Below are 25,860 nucleotides of genomic sequence, written 5' to 3' on the forward strand. Positions count from 1 at the left end.
TACAATCTAAAGATGTGTTCTGAGCATCAAGTGGTAACCTAGGAGAGGTGTCAGGAGCATCACATAATACTGGCACAGAGCTTACAGCTGATCAAAGCATCTCAACATTTCCATGTCACTGGTGGGTAACACTGAGCCTACATCCTTGGCAGTTACCTGCATTCTATGCTAGTAGCTTACATGGGAAGATTGACTTCTGCAGTATTATTAGTACAGTGCAGATTACAGCCTCTCCTTCAGTTGTCAGTATTTTGCATGGAACCTGTTTGGTTTTGATAGAATACCTAAGTAGACTGATCAAATTATGGTATTTGAGCTTTTTCTGTTACTGAAGTCTCTTGGAGAGGTTACTGCCAGGAGGAAAATTACTTACTTTGCCAGTTAAGCTCTTGTAACTCTCCGTGTTCATAAACAGTGAGTCAAGCAGTTCAGCTTCCATTTTTCCTGGCTGTAGCCTGCTGAATGAGGTGTTTCTACCACAACTGGATATATGTAGCCCCCTCCCTGCCAGTGTATGAGCTAGCACAGGTAGGAACAGGATGCAGAACAGCCACAGAGCCACAGATGAAGAGGCATAAAGAGCAAATTTATTCTCATTACCTCAGGAACCAGTGGTTCTGTGAAGCAGTACTGAGGCAGTGGCACACAAGTGGGAATTTAGGTGCCTTGCAGCTTGGTCCTTGCTGGAGAGTTTTTGAAACTGCTGCTTTTGCCTCTGTATAAGGGCTTTTTTGCAAGTGTAGTTTTCTAGTTTTCCAAGCTTCCTCACAGCAGGGCAGGAATCTCAAGCACATTCAATAGAGTGCCTCTGTCACAGGCCTGTGGTCTCTGAACACAGATGTTCTACTTTTCACACTCACGAGACAAACAGTGTACGTGTGCTTGTTGACACCCCAGCAGCAAGTCACTAGAGCGTGTTTACAGTCCTCCTTGCCAATCTCTTATATTCACACAGCCCAACACTAAAAATCTATCATGTCTTCTGCAGTGTCTTTCTGTATCCCAAATAAAGTTCAGTACCTTGCTTAGATGACACATTGTGTCAATATGTGAATGTGACAAGGTGGGACAGCAGCAGGGATTCAATCTGCAATTGTGGATGCAAAAACGTGGAGAAACACTTCTTCAACTGAGGGCAGCAGGAGGCAGGAGTGGTTGCTGGAAGAAGAAATCCCAGGGGCTCTGTGCTCTCTCACTCTAGTTCACATATTCTCAGCTAGTTGCATGTGCTGGGCCTTCTGAATAAATCTGGACAACTTCCTCTCTGAAGATTTTGTTTGCATATGTGGCCTCTGCTGTACACAGCTTTCCAGAGGAATAATGGATGTTTCAACAGTGTGATAGATCTCGGCTAGAACCCATCACCTACCCTTAGAATGACATTCACATGAAATGGCTCATCAGCTGAACCATTTCTGAATTACTGTGTTTGACATAGAGAGTTACAAGCATTGCTCTTGCATCCGTTACAAACATCAAGGGAAGAAAATACTATTCTGTGACATACAGACACAAAGCATTTGGTTTTAGTATTTATTATAATATCAAAAGTATAAAACTGTACAAAATACAAAGGCAGAATGTGGCAGTGTTTTCTTTAAGCTGTCAAAACTGTACATGCTTTGTTTTCAGTAACTTGTTTGATTCACCGTAATTGTAATTCAATCCAAGTGGTCATTGAGAGCTAGGAAATTTTGTTGAGGTACCATTACATAAAAAAAAAAAAAAACAAACACAAGAATTTAGTTTTAACCTCTTTTTCTTTAAAAAAAAAAATCCAGGTAAGCTTCCCAATGACTTTTCCACTCTTTATTTTTTATGTATAAGGCCTTTAACAGACCTTTACTCCAAAAGTTAGAAGGGATGAGAGGGGAGGTAGTTCACCATTTATCCTAGAAATTTCAATTATTTTTATTATCACTTGAGAGACAGCAGACTGCTCAAATACTCCCTACGGGGAAGAAATGAACACAAAACAGATTTACCTGTACACAGCTTTTAAGAGATTTAAAACAAAACTCCTAAAAAAATAAAGAAACCCCAAGCCCAAATCCCCACCAAATTTGGCCTATCCTTTGGTGGTGTTGTTTGCTGTTCAAAGGCCTGGACAGAAGTTACACTTCCCAATGTTTTCTATGTTTTACTCTTCATTAGAAATAAAGCACTGAGCTTTAGCAGTTGTCCAGGAGGACTTACTGGGGGACAATGTTTTTGTGGGTGGAAATTGTTTCCAGTTGGCAAGATGGCCTTCCAAAAGCAAACTGATAACTTGGGAGGATATAATCCTATTACTCTGCAATAACGTTTCAACTTCTTGGCTAATTTTACATTTTGATACATAAAACATAATGCAGGTTTTTAAAGTCTTTTAGATCTAATACAACATAAAAGGGTCTAAGTCTGATTTTTAATAATGGATATTTCAGTTTTGCTTCAGTCCCTTTTGTTGTTGTTTTTTTTTCCATACAATAAAGTATGAAAGTAAATAAAGTTCACATTGCACTTTTGGTTGCTTATCACACAGCACTGGCTACTTCTGATAACAGAATAACAAGATCTGCCTTTGTGATACCTCAAAAGAGCACAGGAGTTTGAAATCTTTTCAGGACTTAGTACATGAATGCATAAACCCCACACACATAACTTCATGGCAGTTATCCACAAGTCTCCACCTGTAGGAGTTACTCTTTCAATGCCCTGTTTGTGGCTGTGATACTCTCACTATACCTGTTGTCCAGCTCAGGCTATAGTGAATTAAACATTCTTCTTTTCTTAAATTGAACAGTTTTTTGCTTATGTTTGAGATTGATCAAACACTTGCTAACCATAAATTAAGTGCTTTAAAAAAAATCATTTTGAGAACACATACCGAGGCTGTTAGCTTTCCACAAGTTTCAACTGAGCTCAAATACCATCTCTGACAGCCATTTTCATATACATATATATATATATTTATCAAAAGCACCACCAACAATTCCTTATTTTAAAGCCACAATGTCTTATCAATCTCCAGCATTTTCACTGTGGATAAATACAAAATAGAACTGAGAAGATGCTGCTCGCATTAGTTTATACAGTTTTGCTTTCCCTGCAGCAGACTGGGTCCACCTGTCCAAGACATTCCTCCTTGTCTCAAATCCTGAGGTCATTACTGCAATGACTTGGCACAGTCTTGCAGCTTCCCAATTTACTGTGAGCTGTAGGCTCCAGCAGCCAACAGCAAGTTCCTGCGTGTAAAATGGAGGTGTACGACCGGGGTTGATTTGGTCATGTATGTACCTAGTAACAGCTCCTGTGAGTTTTCAGGCAAGTTTATATGTCCAGTGGCTGTAGTAAAGTCATCAGTTTCTAAATCTTCAAATGCTTTCACAGCATCCCACAGACGAACTGTGTTATCCATTGAACCTAAAAAGAAAAAAGAATAACTGTTTGAAGTCTTTTATTAATGAAACAGGTACATAAAAAAGTTACGGGGGAACAAGTTAACAGAAAATAAAGCTCAAAAAAACAGGTTCAGTCATAACTGCAGACTTATGCCTTCATCCTGCAAGGAAACAGACTTCAACAAGCCTCTAATATACTGAAAGCACACATAAAAATTATCAGGATTTCAGCTTTCCTGTGATCTAACTTAGATGCCCTGTGAACAAAGTACAAAGAACTACTCTTTCAGAACACCTGGATCTAGACTGTCATCACCTAGCGCTGAAAAAGTAGGACCATCCTGTGGGCTAGATGTCAGTTTTAGGAAATGTTTATGATTCTAAGTCACATAATAGTTTCTTTGTTTGATACAGGGAAGACAGCTGAATTTTGCAGGCCCAGTGGCCTGTGGTTTTACAGGAACATTGGCAGATAAATTGAAGTAACGACCAAGCAAGGTTGGATCAAGCTTGCTGTTTGCTTTCACTCCTGCAGTAGCAGCTCACTCAGGATTTTCACTGTACTGCATTTAGAAGCATACTACTAAATAAATCTACATTATTCCTAAGTCTAGGAATGCCATGATGTAATAATCATAGTTTCTATCCATCGTTTTCCTGTCAGTATCTTGGACTTCTTGGCAAATTTCATCAGCTGACAGAACAGAACAAGCTTCAAATTCATTGAATTCCTATATATTTAAAGTAATCAGTTCACTAAACATAGAGAGATGAAACTTTCCCTTCCATGAAAAGAAAACTGGGAAAAGAGCTCTTCTGTAATAGACACCAGAGAATCCAGCTATACAGGCAGCAAAAAACAAACAAAACAAAACAAAACAAAACACAGGCTTCACAAGTTCTGCATCTCATAGACCTAATTGTTAATATTACATGCACATTTCTATGTCAAAAATCAACCATAAAATAATAGTACGGGTGTAGAGATAGCTTCCTTTCTATGCCTTCCTCTCTCTTTAGTCCTGCTGCAAGTTCTACTCCCATTCCAGCATCCTGTGCTGCTCTAGTCTGCCACTTCTTGTCTGCCCTAGTTATTTCTTACTTCAGATTCCACCCCCAACTCTGTACACAGATACTCATCTTCACTCTCACCTAACTGCATAACTATCATCTAACTGCATCTCTCCTTCAGTTCTGGGACAGTGAGGAGTCATACTTTGCAGTCCAGTGAAGTACTTGCCTTGTACCAAGAGTTTTAATTCGCTGCTTTTGCTAAGCAAATGATTCTACTTTGTCTTCCTCAATTTAAAGAAACAATTCTATTATTCCTTGTCAGATTTATGGAACACAATGGAAACTTGACTGTTTCCAGTGAATTTTACCTGATGCTAAAATCTCCCCATCTCTACTGAATCTTAGCGCGTAGATCGTGTCAGTGTGCCCTTTCAGTTCTCCAACCATCAAGCCGTGTCCAATATCCCACAGCAGAACTCTTCCATCTGTTGCTCCAGTAGCCAGGAACCGTCCATTAGGAGAAAATGCCAATGAATGAATTGGTCCCTAAATCAGACATTTGGCAGGAGAGAACCAAAGGAGTTAATTAAATCTATCCACAATCAGTCAGCCAAGGTGCACTGATTCTGAACACTACTCTTCAGAATCTCATCACAGAAACAAAACCCCTTTCACACCAGCTATAGGCCTTTACCTTATGTCCAGTGAATATTCTTACACAATTGCCATTCAATACATCCCAGAGCCGTACAGTCCTGTCTGCTGAGCCCGTGGCAATATAATTAGAATTTGGATGAAATCGGGTACAGGTCACATCAGCCAGGTGGCCAGCAAATATCCGTAAAGGCTGGTAGTGATCTGTTGCCCATAGACTGAAAAGAAAAGCTTTTTATTAATAAAAAGAACCCAAATGAAGTTCAGTATCTGTTGTACAATGAGGGATAAAATGAAGTAATTAAGGAGTGGTTTCTTACTGCTCAGTTAATTGAATCAGTGGGATTTGTTCTTTAGAAATACACTTTTCAGAAAGCAGAAATATTTTGCCAAGTTGTTAAAAAAAATGAAAATACTTATAGTCAGATGGTCATATAAGAGGACATAATCTCTTTAGCATCAGATAATGATATCATTAGTGACAATTAAAAAAGAAAAATCCCTGCATTAAAATACTTGTTCAGTATTTTAGTAATGAAATAAAATTTATTTCTAGGAATAGGGTAGGCTGCAGTGTATCAGATAATCAATGCCATGGTTAGTTTACCACAAACTGACCCAGACAAGTGAAAAATCCATCCAGTTTCTTACCGAGCCACTCTGTCGTGTCCCCCTGACACAAAGTAATAGCCATAAGGAGAGAACTGAGTATCCCATACTGGATAGTTGTGTCCTTTATATCCCACCAAACACGTGAACGTTTGGAGACTCCACAATCTGACAGTGCCATCCTCAGAACAGGACAACAGATAGTTCCTGTCACAGGATAAAGTATAGCATATCACATAACCAACTTAGACACACTGTACAACCATTGTATAAACACTGTAAGATGTCTTTAAGACAAACTATATACTGAACAGCATCTTTTCAGCATATCACATAGAAATCAACATTTTGGTGGGGTAAGCAACAATAACCAATTAAAGCGGAATCAAGTCCTAGGCCCTTATGCAAAAAGGAGACTTCTGGATGTTGATTACTAATTCTGAAAACATTTGCAGCAATAGTGAGGGGAGAAAAAAACCCAAAACCTCTCCAAAACCAAACAAAAACTACAAACAAACAAAAAACCAAACAACCAAACACCACACCAGAGTTGGTCTTCGCTCAAGAATTCCAGTTATATGAAAAATTACTAGTAAACTGCTATACTGTGTTACTTTAAAAAAATAAAATCTTTTAAAATTACTAAAACAAAATCTCAGCATTCCATAAAAGAGAATTTGTATCATGTTCACATTCTCGGTTCATAATTATACTCTATATCCATGTTCCACACAAAGTTCACTTCTCAGCTGTGTTTCTGTGATGGTTGTTTCCTAAACTAGACAAATGCAAAAGCAAAGCTTTAGCCATTTAAACCTCCTGCCTCCTGTCCAAACTCTCATAATTACATAATGGTTTTAAATATTTTCAAGATATTATTGCATATGTTTGGAAAATAAAGTCTCAATAGAATATGAGAAGCTTGAAGAAGTGCAACAATATGCTGCTTGGTCTGATATTCTGGTTTGCAACATTCTAAGTGAAATCAATGCTGCAGTGTTTTTCCTGTCTACAGTTCAGTTACTTAAAACCATCTTAAACTACAGTTTGCAAAAAGAGAGTCTCATCTGCCATCTACATCCTGAACCTCAAGAAAGTGCTGGCATCTTCCACTTGAGTTGATTACACTCACATCATTTTTCAAGATGCATAAACAGGAATTTCTTTAGCCTTCTGAAAAAGCTGCATTAAGAACACGTTTGCATTCAGTAGCGTATAATTAAAACTCAAGATAAGCAAACTAGCTCTTAAACTTATATTACCTATCAGGACTGAAGCTGGTGCCATAGACAGGTCCACTGTGACCATATAAAATCTTCAACTCACTTGCTGTTTTCTCATCCATGATCCTCTCCAAGACATCATCTGATTCTTTGTCGATGAGACTGAGGTCTGCAATATTTCAAAGTTCGTGTATCATAGTAACTGTCAGAAGTTCACAAGTAAATGCCATAAACAGGAAAAACAAATAATACTCTCTCTAGAAGAGGCAAGTATAACGTGAATGTGACAAAGTACCTGGGAATTGCTAAGTCTGAAATATACACTGGCATTTAAAGTATTTTTTACCATTGTAGAATATGAAAATAATGCTTTGCATAACTAATGACTCTTTCTTAAGCCTTCACTAAGAGCTAAAATAAATTAACCCTAGTAAGTGTTATTTCTCAAATATACATTGTTCATTCTCTAAACACAGTAACATCTTCTTGATAGAGATGCCAAATTTTCATGCCTTTTTCCAGGAAGTTAATATTCCACAAACACATTTTTCAGACATGTCTTGACAGCTACACACTACACACAGCTTTAAATAACTTCTAGTCTTTAGATTGTTTGCTGAACATCACGAACACAACTCAGTTGAGTATCATGGTTGAGAAACATTTGTGTGGCATCTAGCTTCAACCACAACACACTGTTACATGAACAGCAGAATTAATGAAGCCTGGTTTCCATGAATTTCCATAGTTTTTGAGCTACAGGACACTTTCCTCCATCCTTCTCAGAGTTCCCTGTAATTTTCCTCAGAGTACCTTTAGTTGCTCCCCTAAATCGCCTAAACCCATCAGCCTACTACCACCTGTAGTTACTATCCAGTTAAGAACATGGCTAGTTTCACATGAGTTTTGGCTAGTTTCAAGCTCTAGGCACTGATCAGCTCAAAGTAGACGGACATCGCCAATTCTCTCATTCTTTAAAAATGTTTCTAATGGTAGTATAGGAAGCAGTAAGTGAACACACTGCTTCCTCAAAGTGAAAGCATGTAACTGCTGAAGAAACTCTCCTGCCAAAGACATCTTCCTCTGTTTACACAAAACACAGCTGTCACAAGTAACACATGCTCATCTGAAGTGTTATTGTCTTAATTACCTGCTGCTGTTTTCACACTGCGTAGCTTTTTTGGAGTCACAGACCACACTCTGACAGTTGAGTCAGCAAAGCCTCCTACAATCATGCTCGAGTCATCTGTAATATCCACAGCAGTCAGACCCTATACACAAAATACACATTTATACTCTTTGCACCTTTCATGATGCATTCCAAATATTACAAAGGTAGCACAAAAATTAACTCCACTTATTTACAAATATAAAAGGGAATTATTCTAGGCTAAACAAAAATGCACATTAATTCCTGCACTATTAAAAATAAAGTTATACAAATGAAACACAGTCAATAATGACAAAACAGTACTGTTTTCCAGGTTATCGTCTGTAGAATACACTTAGGGCCCCACAGGAAAAGTGAAGGAGGGAATTAAGGCAAATTTAGACCAAAACCAAGGAACATGTACATCAAGTAGCTTAAGGTGTCTTTAAAGACAATTTTAAAGATTTTGGAACATAAACTTCATAACACTTATTCCAAACACTCCTTTACCAAGTCTGTTAAGTCTTCTTTCTTTAGTGAGAATTATGTTTATACTTTTGATTCCCTTTTCTTTATTACTCAAACTCTTCTTTTACCAACCTGGTAAGCATTAAGGAACGTATAGAAACAGATGGAGGGCAGGCACTCTGGGCCAAGACGCACACGCCTTGCAGCTTCCTTCATGTTCATTACTTTATCCAGCTTGTCAGAGTCTTTCAATTCAGGCAGAGGAATTCTACAAGAAACACACTTCTTCCTCAATGAAAAGCATCATCCATATTGTAAAACTAAGCAAAGAAAGAGAAATTTTTGCATGCAACCCTATTAAAGTATGAAACAAGAATTAGAAAAAAAAAAAAAAGAAAGACAATGTAAAAGATTAACAAATGAGAAAAAGAGCCAATATTTTATGAATTTCAGACAGACGGTGGAACAAGATAAACAATTTAGTATGACCTGAAAAGATTAGTGGGTAACAGTAAAATCTTATGAATGGAAATCTAGATTGACTCAAAGGGCAAAGACAGAGTTGGATGCTGAGCTTTCCATTACCTCCCTTAGAAGTCTTACAGCTAAAGCTGTGTACAGCTGAAGTGGCCAAAGAGCTAAAAAATGTCGTGTGAACAGCGATGCAGATTTGGCATGACAAAACTGGATTAAATAAGACTTCTCTACCCTTGATACCTGTTTTGGGGAGGAGCATTAGGGTCTTGTTTTTTACTTTTTGACCCTACACTATCTTTTTTAGGTTTTTTCTTCTTTGGCTTTCCTTCCTCATTTTCTCCTTCTTCATCTTCATCATCCAAAGGCACATCAAACTCTGGTTCTTTCAATAAGCCAAAGAAAACCTGCAAGGCAATAGAACACAAGATAAAACTGTAATTGTTGTTCTTACTGAAAACTATTTTTTTAATGGAAACTTTTCAACATAATAGTCAAAACAATAAAGCTGCTGCTTTAAAATTGCTATGTTTAATATTACTGCATACATTACTGGTTAGGCCATAACAAATGCAGCACATGTTCTGCTGTTTTACCCAGCAACTGGACAACTGTAAGCTCTCCAACCATCTCTTAGCACTTCCTTAAAGCAGAATCCCAATAGCTTACATAATTTCTATGTACAGTACTGTGGTACTGCACTGTCAAGGTATAAACAGTCCTTGCAGTAACAACTCACAGTAAGAATTACATTTGTTGTACAAGAGAGCAAGCCAAAAAACCAGGTGCCCATTTTAAAACCACAGAATAATTCAAGAGTTAATTTAGGTCTAGTTCAGTGAGCTGAATACAAAGCTGCCTAAAGGAGGTTTAACAGTTCCTTCTACCAGCCAGTGACACATCTTGATCTCCCTCCTCCTGTCAACAACTATTAGGACAGTTCTCTTCCTTTGTTCTGTTCATGCTGGCTTTTAAGATCTCATGACAATTGTCAGTCTACACTAAGGTACCTCCCCTAAAAACTAGAAAGAAACGTTCAATTCTAAAAGTGCAAAAATCTTGCCTTCCTACCTTTGCTTTATTAGCCTCTCGTTTTGCCTCCCCAGCCAAGCTTCCAACCATAGCATCTATCTGCTGTTTACTGCGAGGCATTCCATCAAAGATATCAATGTAAAGATGTTCCTGAACAATGTTCCAGATCTGATTGTTCTGCTTTTCCTGAAGATGCCTCTTCAAGAGCTGGTAAGAGTCACGGGAAATACGCAGCACAAACTTGCTTGTTCGGAAATCCAGCATGGTTTCATTTCCTTTCATATGTTCTTTTTTGGTTAAACTAGATAACACACGCAGGTCATCCTGGTAATAGCACTCCTGATCCCCATGAAATCTATTGAAACAATTTAAGGTACAAAAAAAGATCAATCACAAAAACATCTCCTACATTTGCATTAATTTAATGTGAAACATACACGTAAAGGCCTTTTGGAAGCTACTGACTATGTATGGGGTTATTTACCTGCTGAAATAAATTTCACCCTGGGGCTGATACACCACTGACTTACTGTGTACCTTAAGAGTACTCAGCAGATAAAAACCAAGATGAAGAGAACACACAAATAGAACCTCCAAGAATTTCATGCACCCATAGGGTTCCTGCCTGAAGTAAAGTTACAGTTACATGTTTATTTAGAGAAACAAAACTCTAATTTGTGGTATCATAAAGTACAGGGCATTTTTCATTACACAAGACTACTGTATTTCTATCTGATTCATTATATGAATATGCACACTTCATACTATGTTTCTCACTCTCCACTTGCATTATATAATAGCTAACACATGTCTAGAATTTTCCATTTTATATTTAAATATTCCATTTTTATTCAAATGATATAAGAGAATATTTGTGGCAGGAAACATTTTAAGTATTTAAAGAACCATTTTTGCTGACCACATTGGGAGACAAAGTTATGCTTTTGGTTTGTGTCCTGGTTTTGCTGAGATAGAATCACAGAACTAATTCTCTGTTCAGAAAAGCTGCATGGTTGGACCTGGTGAATTTTTCCACCCATGACAATTCTGTGATTCAGTGACTTTTGACAAGACTGCAGTACTTGTTTTAGTTCCTGGCCAGCCACTGTATGCTGTTTTCCATAGTGATTGAAGTCTTTAGCAGTTCTGAGCCAGCCAGGAGCTACAGCTAGGAGAAGCAGAAGCCAGGGCAGATGACCCAAGCTGGCCAACAGTATTCTATACCATAAACATCATCTACATATGATGTACATATTCTATACCATAAACATCTATACCATAAACATGCTCACTACAAATCAGAAAGTTTGATGGGGACACCTCCTTTTCCTTGGTGGTGGCCATCCCAGGGGAGTCTCACCTCTCACTCAGCTCCCAAGGCCTATTCTCCTGTTTGCAGTCACTATCACACTTCTGCCTGAGCTGTGGTACTTGCAATGCTTAAGATCAAGCTTGTGACCACTGTATGGGCTGAATATAAGTTTGTGTATTTTGTATTAGTATCAATATAAGGTTTTTATTATTATTTTATTAAATCTGTTTCCACTTCAACCCATCTTTTTGGATCTTTTTTTGGGGAACTGCAAAAATTGGAGAAAATTCCCATCTTTGGGGAAAATGGGGAATTTTCCAATTCCCCTTTTCAAGTGGGGAGGGGTCACTAGGTGACAAAACAGCTGATTAAATGAAGAGAAATAGAAATATTCCATAATCAGTCTGAATTCAGAAAACAAATTAAATTTAGTTTTTTTTCTCAAGTGATAGAGAAGTGAATAATAGTAAGAGCACAGAAAATTATAATTAGCCATTAAGTTAATTCCAATACACATTATATGACACTAGCTAATATTTACAGCATATATTACTTTAGCATCTCGGTGCAATTTTCCAGTGCTAAAAAATGACCCCACAATCTTTCCCTTAAGAAGCCACATTTCTTCACTGACACTTTGCAGCAAGAAGCATGCTCACCATAAAGATGATTCAAAATCAGATCAAAAGCATGCAGTTTGCACATATGTCTAACATGGAAGATTGGAAAAGGATTTAAAAACAGTAACTGTAACCCATAGCACCATTATTTCAGTTTCCAAATCTCTTCAGCATTAGAAAAGTAATATATAAATATAAATATGTACATAAACTTAGGCTACGATAGTTCACAGATTTAATTAACACAGCAAATACAAAATAATGCAAACGCACAAACAACAAAAAAAGCTACCTTTCAAAAAAAGACTTTGCTTCACTCTCATGTTGATTGTAGACCAATTCCAAGTACATGTGCACAAAGAGTGGGTAAAACAGCTGAGACAACTCTGCTCGGTGACAGTCTAGGGAACACTCAATGAAGTGTTTTAATCCACTGTAGTACTCCTCGTACAGTGTCGGGTCCCCTTGCTGATTGTAGGCAGACAATACTGCACTCACATCTGGCTGATCTTCCACAACAACACCTCCTCCAACTGCAGAATCACAGAACAGCACAGTACAAAAGGTTGTAAGACAGCCTGGGAGAGCTAGCAGATACACAGTGGGTAACAACTCTGCTGGTGAAGTGAAGCACTCATGGGAAAACATTACACTAAGCCTTGTGCTTGTTCAGCACCAAGTTTAAAAGATATGGGTGAGAGGATTGGGCCACATTATAGTCCAGTAGCCAATTGTCCTGACACTTTCAGGTTGGTTTTTTTTTTGCACTTTCCCCACCAAGAGTTGCCTATAAGATATTTAATACAGTGCCTAATGCAGGTAGGATTCTAAGTGTAAAGTTATCTTTTCTGTTAAGGCTAGAAAATCTCAAATGAGGCCAAAAAATCTTTAAGATATACCTGCTATAATTTCGCTTCCAGTAAGCAAGCAAATTAAATTAATCAAGTGAACAATTCACCAAGACCACTACACAACCATTACAGAGCAGTGACTTTTTGTCACTTCTTAACACTGTTGAGAGCTCTGTTCTCCATAGCAGTAATTACATATTTTCATTGTTTTGTCTTCTATACAAAAACAATCATATCAGGTGACACCAGGAACAATCTGACTTCATACATCTACTGGAACTCAGACATATCAGTTCCTGAAATTTCATTATACTATTCTTACTATACAGAACACCTTGATCAAATATAAAAATAATTAACAATCCAGTTAACTAAAGGACATCTCAAGTACCCAGCAACTCAGTCTAGAAATGTATAAAGCCTCCTCTACAAGCACTCTATGCCTCTTACTTCAAACTGCAGACTGTAAATCCTGACTCTGTTCTCATCCCTGCATCCACATCTTGGAACATCATCTCTAACTAAGAAAAACCTTCAGCCTCCTACTATGCTGTTAGTCGAAATGGGACAGAAAGACAAGGGGAAGCACCTCTGCATTTGACAGTGTCTTCTGCAAATATGATGGATACTCTGCCCTTGGTCCCTTATGCCAGGGGGGGGACGTGCCCCAGGAGTTCCCGATCTCTTCCCGAGAGATGTACGGGGGAATGACACACCCAGGGGTCCTCGAAGATCAGGGTAGACTCCCGTCCCAGGAATGGCCACCCCAAGGGAGGCATGACCTGACAGCTACCCTTGTGTCCCAGCATCACTGACAGAGGGACCCGCCGCGAAGGGGCGGCCCCCACCCCGGGAATGGCCCCCCAGCCCCGCGAGGGACCCACCTTTTCCCGGCGGCACGGCGGGGACCGCCGCCACCCCGGGGCTAGAAGAGGCGACAGTGGAGACGCTGCCTCCTATCGCGATGGCGGCAGCGGTGGTGACCCGGTTGAGCAACGCTTCGCCGACGGCGGAGTCCGCATCTCCGCCCGGGGTTCCCAATAGCCCAGCGGCGGTGGGGCTGAGGGCAGCGGTGCCGAGGTCGTCGCCGAGCAGGCGAGCTTCGCGGCGCAATATCTCCTCGGACTCGCGGAGGTTGCTCCGCCGCAGGAACTGCAGCACGGCCACGAGAGTCTGCCGGTCCAGCGCCGCCGGAGAGGCGGCCGGGCCCGGTGCCGCAGGCTTAGGGGGCGCCGAGTCCCCACCGCCCCCCGCCGCATCCCCTTCCGCCGCTGCAGGCGTGGGAGGGGCAGGAGCAGTGGCGGTCGGAGGGGCAGCGGGGGGCTGCGGGGATGTCCCCGCGTCAGGGTCCGGCTTTACAGTCACCACCTCCGCCGGTTCCTCAGCTAGTGCCGCCATCTTGCATCGCCCCCCATTCACCGGCAGCGGGCGGCCGCCGCCAGGCGCGGACGCTCTTGCGACAGTCAGGGCAAAGGAAGGGTACCGCGCCGCTGCCCAGCTGGGCGCTGACGGCTTCATTTTGCGACAATGCCAGGAGCACTTTACGGCAGCAGGAGTGGCATGAGGCAGAAGAAGCGGTTGCGGGGCAGGTGCCGAGCCGCGGGCGTCCTGGTCGCTCAATAAGGGTTATTTCGGGTAGTGGCTGGGCGAATATGAATCACGGAGCTCAGCAGTGCTTGAGGCGTCCGAACTCGAGAAACCTCGTTCAGATATGGTTTGATTTGGTGTTAATAAGCCACTACCTCCGCCCTCCTTAGAGTAGATGAAGGATGGCTTTGGGATAGTGTCCTTAAGAGCCTTGCTCTGAGTGAAATTCATTATGGCTGGATCGCTTGTTTTTCCAGGCATTTCTAATATTGCTTCTTTTATTCATGTTTGGTAAATACAGATTCGTTGGTATTAAAGAATTCAAATCTATTTTTGAATGAGACCGGTATGTTATGGTTGACAGGCTTTCGTGAAAAATGAAACGTTTACCTGTGCTTCATTAGCGACCGACTTAATTCTAAGCTAGAGAAGCGACGATTGTAAAGCGACGGTAAGAAAGCTGCAGGCTATTTAAATTACTGGCTGCTTGAGTCTCAGCGCCCGAGCATAACAGCCGAGCACTGTGTCAGCTAAAACTACAGTTCCCAACGTGCCCTGTGCCGCCAAGGCTCATGCGCCCCAGGTGGGCTCCTCAGGCCGACTACCGCTCCCACCGGCCCCCGCGGGCGGGCAGCCGCCGGTCCCGCGTTTGCCCCACTCCCCGCCCCCCACCCCGAGCCATGGACATGGAGGTGGAAGTTGGCTCTGTGGTCTCGGGGCTGTCGGGCGGGGATGGAGCGGGCGCGGGCCTGGCCGATGAGGACCAGGAGACGGAGGGGGCTCCCAGCTGTTCGGGGTCGCGCTCCCTCCCCTTCGAGTTCGAGCGGAGCCGCTCGGGGTCCAGTGGCGATGAGGACGACGACGATGAGGAGGAGGAGGAAGAGATGGAGGAAGAGGAGATCGAGGGCGACCCGGGGGCTCGGTTTGGGACGGGCGACGGGGAATTGGATGCGGATGACGACCGGGAGGTAACGGCGGGGGGGGAGGGGGGTGGGACCGGGGGCGCTCTCTGTGCGAGGGCTCGACGGCTCCGGCTCGCGCCAGGCCCCGCTCCCGGCGTACCCTGCGGGGGGAGGGGGGGAGGGAGGGAGGCGCGGGGGGCTCCAGGTGGGGGCGTGCGCTCCCCGCCATTCAATGGCGGAGCCGCCTGTGGCGGGACCGGGATGGCGGGGGCAGCCCCCACCGGAGCGTCCTGGGGGTCCAGAGCGGAGCAGAGCACTGTGGGGCTGGCTCTGAGGAGAGGAGGGGAGGGGGCCTGTGTGTGTGTGTTTGTGTGTGTGTTGATGTGTTTATTGATGTGTTTATGAGGAGCGAAGGAGATGGCGGGCCGGGCATCCTGCCCTGCTGTGGGGAGGTTGCTGAGTGTCAAACCCGGTAACTGCTTCGATTTACATGCTTTTGGGGACTTCTTAAAACTTCCAGGTACAAATCTGCCCCCACTCCCCCCCCCCCCCCCCACCTTAAGCAGTGCGGGCCATATAGTAAAAGACTTTTTATCATTCATTTTATCTCCCATTTAAGTGAAGCCGTTACAAACTCTCGGCATAGCTGAGAGTGTGGTAAGTGGCGGCATGTGGGCGAGATGAATGGTGTCATTGAAGGAAAGAAAGCCCCTTAATCAGTCTTTGAGAGCGGAAGAAACAGAACGTAAAATTCCAATGTGTTATCTTTTTCAGACAGATCATAGAAGGAACTTATTTTTTGAACTAGTAGAGTTCTTACAGGAAAATTAGGAAATTGGTTATATCCGTTCCTTACAAATGGAGTTCCTAACCACAATTTACAGCAGTGAAATTTTAGTCTTTACTGCAACGGGTATTTGTATAAGCCCTAATTGTGTGAAGGAACAAGAGACAGCACTAGTTAGTCAGTCTTGACTGGGAACACAAACACACTTGCTGAGCATTTTCAAATAATATTATTTGCTCCTAGTGTCCACTTCAAGCTTGGGGACAATTTGATACTCTGAAGGATTATTTCCAAAAGAGCTTTTCCCAAAAGGATTGTTAATAGTTTGCTTTTCAGATATGATTCATGAAACAAACTGGATTACTGTTCACAAAAAGGTCAAGTCAGAAGACCAGATGGAAGTCTTTAGAAAAGACCTCGTTGAAAAACCCATTTCTGTAGTGTGTTAATCCAGATTTTTTCATGGTTTAAGGCTGTGATATTTTGGAAGCTGCCATCAGGAAATTTCATGGCTTAGCCTGTGTATTCAAACTCTTACAAACCTTTCTTTGTAGCGTATGATAAACCTCGCAGAGTTGACCCCTTACATCCTGTGTTCCATCTGCAAAGGTTACTTTATTGATGCTACAACTATTACAGAATGTCTGCACACCTGTAAGTATCAGTATTGTTACTCGGAGAGTACAGTTGTAAATTCATCAGCTGCTGATATTCTGACTCACAAAAATAGTGCTCTATTTGATGTCAGCACATGTTGTGTTTTTCCTTTTCCTTAAGGAAAATATGTTTATGGATATTTTAAGTGTCAGAAAATAGTGAAATCTGTCAGTCATGAAGTCACCTTAGTTTCTCAGGTTGAGACAAGATGATGTAGGGAAAGATAAAGCCCAAGCAAAATAAAAAGAGAGGGGTTTTTTTGGGTTTTTTTTGGTTTGTTTTTTTTTTTTTTAATGAGGCTCTAGGAATTTGAGTATGTAACTGAGAAAAGAAAGTTGGGTGGCCTTGCTCATTCTTAAACTGTTGCTGGTGCAAGCTTGTAAATTCCAAAACTCAGTAAGCAGCTGTGGGGAAATACCAGGTCAGATGCCGAAATGGTTGTATGCACTCATGGAACAGTTAGTCTATAACCTGATGAATAGAAATAGATGGATAATAAAAAACTTATTTTAATGTTCTTGCCTTCCCCTCTCAATCCTTGTATATTTTTAACAGTTTTACAGATCTATTTCCTGTCAAAGCTAATAAAGCCCTTTCTGTGAGGGCTTTTTAAGCCACACCCTCCTTCACACCTGAAGCAAAGAATCTTGGCTTCCAAGTCCTTCCAGCCTCTAACACTGCAAAAGGAAAATGCTTCTGTCTTTTTTTCTCTCCCCCTACCCCCCCCCCTCCCCGTTTTTATTTTTCTGGGGCACTGCTTACTAGTTTGATAAATGCCATTTCATATTCAGTGCAGTTTGAAATTTAGGAAAATGCAGAACTGTTCAATGTGCTCTTCTTGCTTAAACAGATGGTGTTGTATAATGGATGTGATTTTTATGGGGTTTATTTTCTTTACAGTTTGTAAAAGCTGCATAGTGAGACACTTCTACTATAGCAACAGATGTCCAAAATGCAATATTGTTGTACATCAGACACAGCCCCTTTATAATATCAGGTAATAAGTTCATGCCATCTTTATACCTACAACTTTTTGGAAGTTTTGTTGCTTGCTTTTAAATGTTTTATTTTACAGGCATGTAGTGCTTTATTTCAAATGAAAGAACAGTTACATGAAAGACATGTTCTTTGTTTATGTAAGTTTCATCTCAATAGTGAAGATGAAAGTCCTCAGTTTCTTGTTTTATCTACTTTGCATCCCTTTCTAGGGTTTGTAATCCCCTACCATGGGCATTTCTTTGCATTTTATGCAAAGACTATGCAAAGATTTAGATTATATGAAATTTGATATATTTGCTTAGGTATTTTTGTAGAAAAAGCTTTGCTGCCATGGTGTACTTAGTAGCTCTGAAACTTGTATTTTAGTTTCTCAAACTGTCTGTGTATTCTTGAAGGGTGGAGCTTTTAATTTTACATGGCTTCTTCTGCTGTAGCTCTGCTGTCAGCACATGAATGTAAACAGATAGAGTTGCTCCTGTGTCACTTTTCTCTTGTGTGTGTGTCATATTCCAGTAATGTATTCGGCATCTCTGTTACAGTTTCATGAAAACCATTCTGTATTGTACCAAAGACACTTTCATTTTTTTTCTCTTTACTAGACTGGACCGGCAACTGCAAGACATAGTCTATAAATTAGTTGTCAATTTGGAGGAAAGTAAGTCCCTTTCTTTATTGTCATCTAGAAATAGAAAAGACTGAACAGGAAACAGTAATTCAGAGCCCTGTTTCTACACTGAGCTCTTTAAGATAGTTTTGTAACATTTGGTTATAAATCTTAATGAATCAACTGTGCCAACTGACATCTTTCTGGCTGCTAAATGCTGCTAACTGCAGATAGTATTTCACAGTCACACCTCACATTTTTGTGTAAGTACAGAATATATCATTCCATCCAAGTTCTCTTGCCTCTGTTGGAAAAAAAGTTGCTAAGACTGATTTTATCAACTGCTTTTACATTTTCATTACTTCCACCTTAGTTTTTATATATATATATATATATATATATATATATATATACTCTGTGTGTTCACTTCCACAGTGTCATTTACCTGGAGCTTTGGGGGCCACTGAATCTGCCCAGTCAGCCTGGGTAAACTGAGTGAAATACTCACATCTAGTGGATGTAGATGAACTATAGATGGTATAAAAATAGTCATGGCAGCCAGAAGGATATTAGTTTATGCAGCTGTTTCAGTATGATTTATGCCCAGTTTCTCTGATTTCATCACAGTTTTTACTAACAAACTCTTTGTCCTGATATCTGAAGTGTCCCAGCTTCATAGGGAATATTGCTGATGATGAAAGTCTGTAGGGACTTCAGAAAGTTTTTACTGCTCTGACTGTTGGAAACTACAGATAGTCTCAGCATCTGAAATAACATTCCAATATGTTCAGGTTTTTTTTGTTTATTTTTTCAGGAGAGAAAAAACAAATGCATGACTTCTATAAAGAAAGAGGATTAGAAGTGCCCAAACCAGGTGAGTTGTAATCACTTCAGAGGACACTGTTAAAGAAATATTTACTATGTAATTTATTTTTAAAGAATTTTCCTGAAATACAAGCTCACAACTGAAGATTTGTAGAACTGGAAATATGACATTCTAGGTTGCCTGATTACCATAAATTTTCACAGTTCTTAAATTACAAAATTACATTAAAATGGTAGCACTTAAACCCCAATAATGGATGGGATTTTTAAAACAGATTCTGTTTTGCCTGCCACCAGGAAGTACATGTAACATACCTTGATTTTATTTTCTGGTCTTTAGTAAATAATAGACATTACGAAGGACTAAAAGTAAGAACTTCTAAGTCTGTTGACAGATGACAAATTATTCCATTTATTTTTGTCTTGCTGACAAATAAACAGTTCTTTGGAGAAGTGCCATGCTGAGTGCAATTAAAACACTGGTTCAGATACGCAGCATGGAGTGTATAAAGAGCTGATCTGGTAATTAAAAAAAAAAAAGAATTAATTACATTACTCTTCTTCCTTATGAGCTGTTTTGCTTGGCACACGTTAGCATATTCTGCTGCTTTTACTTCAAGTTGTGTCTGCATTCTGGCTATTTGAATATTTTAGCTGTCCCACAGCCAGTTCGAGCGAGCAGAGGAAGACCTCGAAAAGTTCTGGGCTCTGTGTTCCGGATCCCACCAGAACTTGACATCTCCATACTTCTGGAGTTCATTGGGTGAGTTAGTTGTGGGCACACATAAGATCAAGTGGCTGCTCTAAGGGTGCTGCTTGTGTGTGTTAGATTGTTACTGTTGTTTTGTTGTCACTGAACGTTCATTTCTTCCATCTCAGGTAGCAGGTGGGAAGCTGGTTTTACTTTACAGTGCAATAATGGCAGCCCACTATGCATAGCTAGATGATAATGAAATGTGTAAGGTGGCTTCCTATGAAAATGTCATTCTTAAAAGTGTAGTGTTAAAACTTACTTGTGTTTATTTCATTTTTAACCAAGTAGTGTAGTTTTAATGGACTGAATTAATAAATACCTGCCTCTTACACTAATTTGAACCCTGTGGGTGGCAGTACAATTAATGCTGGTCATTTTAGGACTTGCACGTCTCAGGGGCTGCAACTGTAAACTGAGCAGTGAGAACAGTGAGTAAATGTTATAGGTGGGGTAAAAATGTGGTCTACTGGTAAGTTTGCCTGACTGTTTCCCAGACTTTCATGAGTTACACTGAAGCTTTTGTATGAGGAGTCACCTTTAGTGATGGATTGTGAGGGGGAAATCCAGCTCAAACACTTGGGTTGTTTTCAGGAATATGGGAAGGAGAAATTCTATCACTTTGGCCAGGTGCACATTTATATGTTGTTAACTGAGAGAGGGTGACTAAGTATTGAAAGCTGTAATTTCTCTGATGGCACCACACAGTGCAGAACCTCAACTGTGGGAGGGAGGCAGCTTGACTTTTGCAACTGTTACCTTTCTATCCAGATTGTGCCTGCTTTTGGCCTGAACAAAATGTTCAGACAACTCAGATATGCCATCATGGCAAGCTATTAGTATTACACACACGATGTAAAGCCAAACCATCAGAACTTGGGATATTCTAGCAGCAAAGCATACCATCTTATTCAGCCTCACTCTTTGTAGACATCACGTACCAGTCTTTCCATGTGCTATGTCCAGTGTTTCCATTGTACCTTACTTCACTCAGTATGGAAGAGATTTTCTCCATGGGTAAATTTTGGCCAGGTAGGTAGTGGTGTTTAAGGGGCTTTTTTTGTTTGTTGGCTGTTTTTTAAGCATTGTTTGTCATGGATGAGAAGTGGGATTGCAGGAAGAAGAGATCTTTAAGCTAAACCCCTAGGGAGTAATTCCTGACTGTTCTATAGAATGTCTGCAAATCTGTATACCTGACTTAATTTCAGTGTTCATTTTCTGTATCCCTGACTTGCAGAAGTGCTGAACACTCACAAGCACAGCTGAAAGCAGTGGGAGTCATGACTAGAACTGTAGTATCAAGTGTTCTGCAGACAAATCCAGTCTTGGATGTGCCAAGTTGGGCACTTGCAGTTCTTGGTTACCTTTCAACACAGTCTGTCTCAGTTTCTTCTTTTTAAATAAGGTATTATACTGCCATATATACTGTCATTATACTGAGTAAGGTGGTATGGAAATACATTTGTGTGTTCAAGAAATGAGACTGAGGATTAAGAGCAGGATTGCCATATGCAAAATCAAGATCTGTATATGTTAACAGATATGATATAGCTGTTCAGGCTGCCTATTGTACACTCAAAACATAATTCAAATATAGTTTTTAATTGTACTTATAAAGACTTCATTAAAGATTGTGATATAAAATACATTACTTAATTAGTATAGTGACCTGCTCCTCAGGCATGCTTTTTAACCCCATTGGGTAAATTGTGATTAGACATACAAAAAGACATAAGGTAAATGCCTTGACTATAATCTCAGTAGAAAAGAGTAGATCTAATGTTATTTACCGTGAATCTGTGTTGGGTTAGGAATGTACGTGCAGTTATTTTCTGTGACTGCACCTCATTTAGTGAGCATCTAGGTCAGAGTTTTAGGGCTGCTCATCCTGGGATACTGAATGGGCCCCAGCCACTGCTGTGCTGTCCCGGCAGGTGGCAGAGTGAGCACATGGAGTGAAGTGGCATTGGAATGTGCTTTTATACCAACAGCCACGTGTCTTTCTCAGTGATAATTTCACTGTAAAATTTATTTTAAAACAGGGGTTAGACTTTAGTTTCAGGGATGTCTCTTTCAGGGTAAAACACTTGGTGACTCTGTAAGAAAGCTTTCTTAGATTGTCTTGGAGACAGGATTAGGTACAGTTTGAACTCACTGTAGCAAAAGTCCTTTGGTTTAGATCTCCCCTGTGAAAGTCTCCTGGTTGCTCCTCCCTCCAGTGAGTCTCAGCAGGTATGTTTTGGGGTTTTTTCAAAGTAAGAGGACTGAGGGCTTTTCAAAGCAGAAGGCAGCTTAGACTTTCAAAACTGGTAAATGTGTATCTGCCCATCTGTGAAGCAAGGTGACTTCTGTATCTGTATTGTATTTGGTTTTTTCTGGTAGTTTTATTTAAAGCTTCCATTCCAGTGTTAGCTGCAAAGCAGGCAATATTGTGCAAATACCTCTATACTGTGTGGAAATCTGCCCTCTCTGATTTTGTTACTTATATGTAGGGAAGTACAGAATGTTCCAAACAAAAAAAGAATCATCGCTTAACAGCATCTACTTTTTATTTTAGTGAGGGTTTTTTTAACATTTGATTTTCTTATATACTTTATATATTAAAAGGTTAATAAGTTTTCCTCTTCAGCAGTCAAAATCAAAGTGCCTATCTTGGCAATGGTAGATTAAGAAAGCATTTTGGATAAAGAGAAATTGGAACAGATTGAACCAGCCGACAGAAATTGTTACTTTGAAAGTTTGACTGTCTACATTGTGTCTTTAGAAGAGTGTATTATCTAATCTGTTGTTGTGGGACTCTATCAAAGAAAATAACAGCTGGAGTGGAAAAGCTTTTCCGTGTTTGTTTTTTAGTAACTTTAAATTTCATTTCGGCAGTAGAACTGGGTGATAGTTTTACTGAACTCAGAATAGCTGGTACATATTTAGAGGTGGAGTTACTCAAGGTAGCCTGCAGTGCCATGCAAATGTGTGGTCTGCACAGGTGTTACAAACACATTTGTTTGCTATGTAAAGTGGTCAGTAGAAGTAGAGCCCATTTATACTAACATTTGATGTTTGTCCTCTCTAGTGCACTGCAATACTGCATATTTCCTCTCATGTGTACATACTTGCAATGCAAAACTAGTTAAATGTCATTATTTTTACTTAATTAGTTAAGAATTTTATATATTTCACAACAAGATAGAGATGCTGATCATAGAAGATCTGTAGTAGATCACATGCTCATACTGTACAAATCAGTGAACCTCTCCTGAAGTCAGCTGGCAGTATGGTCATTTGCCACCTTTGTGTGTATTTCACCTTCCAAGAGAAACACCCCCTGCTTTCCTGAGTTCCTGGATAGCATTAATCCTGTGATATAAATAGCCTGGAAAGGGAGCAACTGGCCCAGAAAGCTTCTTTGGTGGTTGGGCATGTTCTGTCAGCAGCTTCTTAGGTACTGTCTGCTAAGGTTCCCAATAATAAAGAAGATCAAGGAGGAATGTTTAAGCAGCATTAATATTGCAACCTACTGCTATGAAAATGAATGTTATGTTGTATTTGAAAATGGCTTTAGGCTGTGTTGGATTTTTCCATTTCATGTAGACAAACCTTAAAGTCATAAATAGCTAAATTCCAAAGAAAAATGGAGTACCAGATAAAGGCTAGACAAAAAAGATATATAAATTAAATATAATATTTCATGTTTTAGAGTTTAATGAACGGAAGACCCTGATTTGTAAAATAAGCTTGATATACCAGACTACTAAAATCATTAAGTCACTATTATAATAAAGATCTTGAGGGTGTTAATAACTATTAACCGTAGCAATATTGACTGTGTTTACTCTTCTCTTGTTTTTCAGAGCTAACGAAGGCACAGGGAATTTTAAGGTGCAGATGTGATTTGAACTTTTCTCTTACTATTTACTTCAGAAATATGCATAAGCTGAATATGTTTAATTTAGTTTTTCTTACACTGAGTGCAGCCTGAACTTCTATCAGCATTGTGATAATCAACCTGGGATTACAGTGTACTTCCAGACCTATTTATATATCTATATAGCATTACAGAATAGGAAAAGAATGTTTCTCAGGCCACATAATTAAAGTTTTGGTGGGAGAATGGGAATGAAACTGATGAAATTTCACCTAGGTCATTCTGGCATGTTACTCCTGCATCTGTCTTCTAAAGGTGCACTACTATGGCTTTCACTGGAATCCTGAACAAAGGTGTAGACATTGTCTAAAATACTGTTTTTTGAACATGATTCTCTAATTGTAGTGGGACGCTTGCACAGGCTATTCAGAGGCAGCATACTCTGAGGTATAACAATAGTATAATAAATTGCTATGTGCTTAAACATACAACAAACAAATTGGTACAATACACTTAGTAAGCCAAGAGAAAGCTGCTTTTCTCCATCCCTTCACTGACAACATTTGTTGCCTGAATGATGGCTGTTTTGCTAAAAGAGTAGTATTCCCAATCCTTGCTAAAGAATAACTCTTTATGCAGACTTCTTACAGAGATGCTTTGGTACAGATTCCTAGAGGAACTGCTTGTTGTTTCCTTCCTTGGTCATTTCATATGCTGTAGTTAGAGATGCTCAGTGTGTCATTCCTCTATTTTGGCTAAATATTTAGAAAACAGAGTTCTATTCAGGAGCAAGAAGGAGGTGTAATTTAAAATTAGTCAGTATATCTTGCTTTTAATCTTTCGTTGTATTGGAATTGTAGGACTCAAAAGATGGAATGGCACAGAAGAATAGAATGTAGGAGATACCGAACTGGTACAGTTAGCAGGAAAATTTTGCTGTTGAAGAATTTGAGGGGAGAAAAGCATGTTAGTAACTTAAATATGAATTGCCTTGATTTTACTGATTTCCTTCATGTTTTCATTGAAGTTGATTTTAAATCCATATATTTTCAGACACAAATCTTAACTGTTAGATTTTATTGCAATTAATCTTACTATTTTAAGAGTAATTACATTTGTTACAGCACAGCTAAGGAAAAATTTCAAACTTCCATACAGACTTAAGAATTTTTACCAAGAGTTGAAATGTGGATATCATTTCATAAGACAAAATCAATCTGTAGGAGGAAAGTAGTGTTCCTGAAAACATCTGCAGTTTTCTTCATTTGTTACACGCAGCATTTTTTTTCTTTTTAACTTTATGTTTCACACTGTTATTTTTGTCTTGCTCTTGTACCACCTCCCATCCACCTTGTCTTGCATTTGCACTTCATTCTGCCTTGTTCTTTACCATGTTAATTATGGGGCACTTTAGGGCAGTCCAACTGTTTTTTTAACTTAAGTCTTGTAATAGTAAAATTTGTGTCAAGACACTTTTTTCCTCTGAAACGTTTCAAGGCAAATAGTTTTGCCTTTTAAAAAAAGATATTGCATATTTAGATTTGTGCATCATCTATGTGAGTTTTAAGAAACTGCATCTTTTAACTGGTATTTTTCTACAGCATTTTCAAACTTCTTGCTGTATATCAATGCCCTGCTTCACTCTCCTTCCTTTCAATCCTTATGTTCTTTACTACACTATAAATTTATGCCTTTTTGTTCTACTTCATGACCAAGAGATTTATTCATCCACTTTCCCAATCTTTTCATAGCCACTTCTCACAAGATGTAACCTGATTCATTTTTAGCATTGCTCTATCCTTAATTACTTCTTTATCTGACTTATTTTTCTGAACGAGATGTTTTCAAGCTTTTTTTCTTAAGTGTGAGGACTGGGGGGAGAGAGCAGGTTACAAGGTTCATTGCCATAAAGTGATTTATATGTGGCAGCAAGCATAAATTCAGCATCATGAAGCTTGCAGCAGCATGGTTTCCTAGATCAGGTCTGACTGTCATTTCTGGCTCTTGCACATGAATTAATCACACTATTGTTCCAAAGCTACAGTCATCTGGGATACATATTTAAATTTATGATTGAATTCAAGGGTAGTCTGACC

At 39.8% G+C, this 25,860-nt stretch overlaps 2 protein-coding genes across 9 annotated transcripts in view; one reads left to right on the forward strand and one right to left on the reverse strand.

The window, feature by feature from the left end:
• Positions 1-1,519: 1,519 nt before the first annotated feature.
• On the reverse strand, positions 1,520-14,273 carry TAF5 (TATA-box binding protein associated factor 5). Its single transcript, XM_071748357.1, has 11 exons — positions 13,675-14,273; positions 12,232-12,472; positions 10,047-10,362; positions 9,219-9,382; positions 8,634-8,769; positions 8,034-8,154; positions 6,923-7,052; positions 5,703-5,867; positions 5,092-5,269; positions 4,766-4,943; positions 1,520-3,405 (listed from the first exon to the last, which is right to left on the reverse strand). The coding sequence occupies exons 1-11, from the start codon at positions 14,186-14,188 to the stop codon at positions 3,188-3,190; spliced, it is 2,361 nt and encodes a 786-aa protein (XP_071604458.1). The 5' UTR covers positions 14,189-14,273; the 3' UTR covers positions 1,520-3,187.
• Positions 14,274-14,617: 344 nt separating this feature from the next.
• The window catches only part of PCGF6 (polycomb group ring finger 6), a 39,022-nt gene continuing 27,779 nt past the window's right edge, over positions 14,618-25,860 (forward strand). For 3 of the 8 annotated variants that reach the window (XR_011726752.1, XM_071748370.1, XM_071748371.1), the window contains exons 1-7: positions 14,629-15,345; positions 16,621-16,720; positions 17,624-17,720; positions 18,322-18,377; positions 19,141-19,200; positions 19,806-19,914; positions 23,751-23,778. Coding sequence is in view for 6 of the 8 variants with exons in the window: in XM_071748370.1 (XP_071604471.1) it covers positions 14,950-15,345; positions 16,621-16,720; positions 17,624-17,720; positions 18,322-18,377; positions 19,141-19,200; positions 19,806-19,914; positions 23,751-23,778 (846 nt within the window). In the remaining 2 variants the exon portion in view is untranslated. The other 5 variants (XM_071748372.1, XM_071748369.1, XM_071748374.1 and 2 more) reach the window with 5 other exon arrangements.

This window comes from Heliangelus exortis, chromosome 7 (assembly GCF_036169615.1).
Source record: "Heliangelus exortis chromosome 7, bHelExo1.hap1, whole genome shotgun sequence".
NCBI lineage: Eukaryota > Metazoa > Chordata > Aves > Apodiformes > Trochilidae > Heliangelus > Heliangelus exortis.